At 36.2% G+C, this 6,000-nt stretch overlaps 1 protein-coding gene across 1 annotated transcript in view; it reads left to right on the plus strand.

The window, feature by feature from the left end:
* LOC139717236 (scavenger receptor cysteine-rich domain-containing protein DMBT1-like) overlaps positions 1-4,698 on the plus strand; it is a 56,835-nt gene extending 52,137 nt beyond the window's left edge. The window contains exons 14-16 of the mRNA XM_071628735.1: positions 1,775-1,840; positions 3,031-3,078; positions 4,532-4,698. Of these exons, the coding sequence (XP_071484836.1) occupies positions 1,775-1,840; positions 3,031-3,078; positions 4,532-4,698 (281 nt within the window). The remainder of the gene's footprint in view (positions 1-1,774; positions 1,841-3,030; positions 3,079-4,531) is intronic.
* Positions 4,699-6,000: the final 1,302 nt, after the last annotated feature.

Below are 6,000 nucleotides of genomic sequence, written 5' to 3' on the forward strand. Positions count from 1 at the left end.
GGGGGACTCAATAGTCTTGTAAGGAAGATGTAACTAATCTATGCATTGTGAACTTATAAAGTGGTATCAATATACCTTCTTTTCCCTTGGAAATTTATATCGCGGAGTGGTTGTAATTATCATAATAATGAAATTATAATTAAGATATTAATAGTGATAATTATATGACAATAATAATATCATTATATTATAATAACTATTATTTCATTGTTATTATAATGCATGACTTAAATGTGTCATTTTTTCCCCATCTTTGCTTACTCGATTCAAAGTGTCATGACCGAACAACTAACACATAAACGTATCATCATAGTAGTTAATTCTGGCTGTTTGTAGTAGTTACCTTGAATTTGTAAAACTTGATTTTTAAATAAACTCTATTGTTGTTGTTCTTTTTTTTCTCGCTTGTTTGTCCGTTAGTGTTTGTAGGTTTATATATTTATGTAGGGACATAATAGTGAAAAAGGATGTAACACCAAATACCTTGTCCCTGTCTCGGTCAGTCACATTACGTGAGTTGAAAAGGGAAACCGAAAGGAGCATTGTCATGACGTAGACACAGACTCATGCACAAACACACACACACACACACACAGATACACACACAGACAGACACACACACACACACACAAACACACACAGTTATTATTAATTACAGCTTATCTACATTCTTATAGTATACGTTAAGACCCTCATAAAATGCTAATTGATAATGACGTAATACATGAAGTGTTTGCTTGCAAAAACCGATAAGTCTATTTTTGAAGATTTTGAAGTACGGTCTCTGTCAAAAAGTACAAAATAATACCTTTTAAATGATATATTGGTCACTACATATAAAGGTACATTTTTGAAATTATGGTCAAAAGAAGCAACATTTTTCATATTATTCTCTTTATTTTTCTTGACCGTTAATCGCAAATATCTCCATTTGGCAAATATGGACTCATCGGTTTTTGCGAACAAACTCTTCACATTTTAACAAAATCAACAAAACAATAAATGAATTTAAAAAACTCGTAGAAGTCGCCAAGAATGACATCAAGTTTATTCATGAAATTTCAAATTAAACTCACAAACAAACATAAACTTAACTTGAGGTGAGAAATCTTCATTTTCAAAGCGTCACAGGGAATATGGCTGCTACAAGCTGTGCCACACCATAGTCCACATCATTACGTATAACGCAATAAGATGTAGAAAATGATTATATCATTACATCAAATACAGTGATATTCCCGATGTCATTAATATTTAGAAGTCAAGTCAAGTTTTCCGATCAGGTAATGGAATGTACATCCTGCGCCAAATCAGAACACTTATCATACATAATAAATCATTCCATATAGACATTTCCTTTGAATTGTTTTGTTTAGTAGTTGGCTGTATATTAGTATATTTTTCCGTCTACTCTTGTTTCATTCGAACTAAAACCCTTTGCCTTCACTCTCACTCTAGCTTCTATGATTACACTATAAGTTACCATATTGATAGCGATATTCCGTGAATTCCCCGAAGCGAGATTTCGTTACAATGAAATAAGTGCCGAATTCGTGGCACCTACTGTAAACTTTGTTTGTAATATCAGGAAATAAAAGATCGCTCACAGCGGATCATTGCTGTAACAAGAAAACTATCAGGCAGAGAACTGACTGAACCTTGATAGTCATGACACGTTTTCATGATTGTCCCTATTCTTCCGATGACGTAAGTCTCAGTAGAAGTCTAGGCTCTACACTCCTAACACCATGTTGTACTTTATCCCGTGTTTAAGCTGCAGTAAGCGACTATGTCACGACAGAAGAGACCCAGGGCAGTAACTCTACCCACTTCGTACCAGGTAAGCATGGCCCTGACTCTCAGTCTCTGAATAAAAACCTCGTGAAATCATCGTATCATCATTGCCGATAGAACACTGACTGTTACCTTCAAACGTGGAAGAGGAAATGACACCATCAGAATTTTTCACGAAATGATTTTTTTTTTCGTTGCTTCGGGTCTGAAAAGCGCATGGTGCCGTGAATAATGTGCACACATGAAAATGAAATATGAACAAGCGAGAACCCGATTCATGATTTCAGTATATTACTGATGCTCAATAGTTGTAAGGAAGATACTCTTCTATGCAAGGAAAACTTCTTAGTATAGTGGTATCAATATACGTTCTTCACCCTTGGGAACTTATAACGCGGAGGGGTTGAGAGTTACACATAACCTTACGACGGTGCAGGATATAACTCTGGCTTCTTTATTGTTGTAGAGAAATAATTCCTTAATATTTCATTATTATTATTATCATTATATGTGACGGTGCACCTCAAAACGAACATAAAGTCGTACACACTGATTTTGCGTGAGGACTGAAAATTAGTGAAATGGGTCAACCTAGCCAAACTTGACTTTTTCATATTTTTTGAAAGAGCGGATCTTCTTTTACATGGGTTACTTGGTTTACTTCCTGTTCTTTGTCCCATTCATCACACAGCCAGCACGGTTTGGTAAAGATTAAGCTCTCGAATAGACACTGTACTTCAGAGCCTCTCTTCTCAGTTCTCACTTGTCCTTGGTTTGTGTTTTCTTTCCAAAAATTAGATAGGTTAGGAGAGTCCATTTCATTTGAGTTATACATCATTTTAAAGCTTCAAGTCTGGTCTTTCAGAATATGGTCTTAACTAAAAATTAATGTCTGGCGACTTTTTGTTTGTTTTGTGGTGCAGGGTCACATATAGAAGATAAAGTCATTATATTCAATACATTGACATTGCCGATGTCATTAAAGTTTTGTGGTCAAGTCACGTTCAGGTTGTCAGGTAATGAAAAGTAAATCCTACGCCAAATCAGAACACTTATTATAAATAGGAAGTTATTTCATACAGACAAAATATTCTTTTTGAATTGTTTTGTTTTAGATGTTGGCTGTATATTAGTATCTCTTCCGTCTGCGCTTGTTTCATTGTTGTCACTCTTAGTAGAATCCTTTGCCTACACTCTCACACTAGATTCGAATTTCCTCCTGTCTTCTTTCTGCAGAAACCGATAATGACGTCACAATAGAGATTACTGGGGACGACGGAACAGGTACGACTGCACTGACTTACAGTCTTTTAAGAAAAGACTTTCGTACAATTATCAATACAGGGTGTATCAAAAAAAAGTTACACTTTTGAAACAGATTGTCTAAATTACATTTCAAAATATTTGGAAGATTTTTTTTCATATTTATGGATGCCAAATAGTCTCATCTATCAAGTGTAATGATAGTCTGAGATTTTTTTCTTGTCAGCTTGATTAATCTTATTGATTGTTTTCATTGTATTGATTGAATGATCTGAGGATGCATCAATTTTGTACTTTTCTTCTTGACGTGAGTGATTGGCATGTGGGTTCGATATGTCTGTGCATGATTTGTGATAATTGTGCTTAAAAGATCTTGATGTTGTTAATCAGCCTTCCATAACACAATGGAATCATTTAAAACCTGAGAAAAAATCGCCAGAAAATTCCTAAACTATCATACCATAATCAAAACTGTGAGCAAAAGAGCAATATGTTTGAATGAGAACACATACTAGGACTGCTAGCTGACTTTTCCATCTTCTTTCAATTTGGCGCAAGTCATTTTTCACACTCTGGACAAAGAGCGTCAGTGTTCAGCCAAGCGTGAACAAAAAATTGTTTTCTTGATTTCACTTGATAGATGAGACTATTGGGCATCTATAAATATGAAGAAAAAAGTCTTCGAAACATTTCGAGATGTAATCATGAAAAACATTTCAAAAGTGTAACTTTTTTTATACGCTCTGTATATCATTTACGAATGACGATAAAGTCTTGTTTATTTACTCTTGGCCTGATGCATGTAGTTTTATTGGTCACATTTCTTTAAGTCAGCGGTTTTCAGTCACCATTTTCAGTTCATTTTGTTAGTATAAACCTTTCAGTTAACAGCAAAATAGGTAAATCATCCTACTCCGTGCAAATTTCATGTAACAGACAGTTTGTAGCAATACAGCCATTAATGTCACATTACGGAAGAGAATGACATGAAATACTTCGTGTCTAATATCATGCGATCATATACTTTCCATTTCCTTTCTCATGTATGGAAATTCATATGCTTTGATAAATGTGTCTTTTTTTTGGGGGGGGGGGGGGTAATTCTATCTGCTTTTTGTTATCTCATTTTATGGAAGTGATAAAGAATCAACCGACCAACCAACTCTATCTTTATCCAAAGATCATGATCTTTCCTTTAACAGATCCATCGAATGAAATCATATTTAGTCATACCGAGAATATCAGCGACAGCATAGACGTGCAAGCATCTTATGCGAAAACAGAGAACCCCGACAATGGCATCGCTGCAAATGCTAACAATCCACTAGTCACCACAATGAGTTTTGCTGTGGTAATCTCAATCGTCGTACTCCTGCTGTGGTAATAAGGTATGAATGGCTGAAAGAGAGGAGAAACCGGGCTAAACAGAATCGATACTCAACAGTGGATCACAATACTATTTGACGTCCAATAGAAAACCCATACATATATCAGGTCATCCGCGCAACACCCTACCTGGCCAACAAGGGAAGCACCACACCAAGTACAGAGGGCGCTGCGCCATTCAGACAAGCCTCCGGGCCTGCGACACTCAACGGCAGTCGTCACTGTCGCCTCACCGATCTTTACAAACGTGTGTGACTCTGCATCACAAAACCACCAAAAGGTCGCCAGACATGGATTTTTATTTAAGGGTAGATTTTGAAAGGACAGAAATTTAAATTGATGCTCCTGGCCTGCCTTTAGATGAAAAAAGAGAAAGTACACACTCTACAAAAGTGTTTACTGAGAAAAGAGCCTAATCTCACCGACCTGCGCTGCTTTGTGCAATGGATGGGGAAAGAACCATAATGTAAAGCTCCATACCGACCACAAAGAAGGGGTTATCAAATTAAACTTATATTTTGCTACTCAATAAGAACTTTCAATTCATTACAAATTCTAACTTTCAGAACAGAGGCATCATTCTTGCCAAAAAAAAATGGTCAAGCAAAGAAAATTAGAAAGAAGTAAATCATCGATAGTTCAACAATGGATAAGGATAAAATGCACTCTTTCAAACAAAACGGCTTTGAGAAAACAATAACTGGTCTTGGATGATATCACTCACTTTGTAGAAAAAATGTTACAGAGAAAATGTTTGTATCAACAGCTTTTAATTATTAGGGATGAAAGTGAAAAATGTGCAGAGTGCTTTTTATGAAATGGAAATCACACTATCCAACCAACACTTTTTGTTGGTTTTGTGATGCACGGTCACTTATACGAATGATATTGCCATCAATCACTGGGGTTGACCAGTTACGCTCAAACTCGGAGTCACACCCTTACTACCCGTCCCGATGTTTACCTGGTTCCGACGATACTCGTTCCAATGTCCTACCTAATTCGAAAGGAATGAAACAAAATCGGACCATCAGAACTTTCCTACTGACATTGTTAATAGGTGCGTCCTTTTCTAACATTGATCAGGTCGCTGTTCTCGTCAGTAGAATGTATTATACTATTGTCCATACACAGACATGAATAACGCTCATTTTATAACTATAACTACCTATACTCAGAGAATCAATTATGATATGTACACTATAATCGATCAACGTCAACGAACAATTAGCAGTACTTGGTTATAAGGATACTGATTTTTTGCTGGGGATGTAGGAACTTCTGATGTCCAAAACCATGTAGAGTTTCGATGCCGTTATGCGGAGACTGTCAACAACTTGAAATCTGCTTATGTTTGTAATAAGTAGTGTCCTAGCGTCCTCAGTCAGGTGAAGGATGTATGCCCTTTAAATATGAATGTATACGAGATTGCAGGAGTGCAGTGCATGTTTTGATCTGAAATAAAAAGTACCCTTACACGAACGTGTATCCGCTTGCAGTGTCATTATTACTCTAGACACAAGGAGCTGGTGTTACAAATGAAAATAGTTTGCGTAA

This window comes from Diadema antillarum, unplaced genomic scaffold (assembly GCF_040938485.1).
Source record: "Diadema antillarum isolate AM-2024a unplaced genomic scaffold, OU_Dant_1.0 scf00000073, whole genome shotgun sequence".
Taxonomy (NCBI): domain Eukaryota; kingdom Metazoa; phylum Echinodermata; class Echinoidea; order Diadematoida; family Diadematidae; genus Diadema; species Diadema antillarum.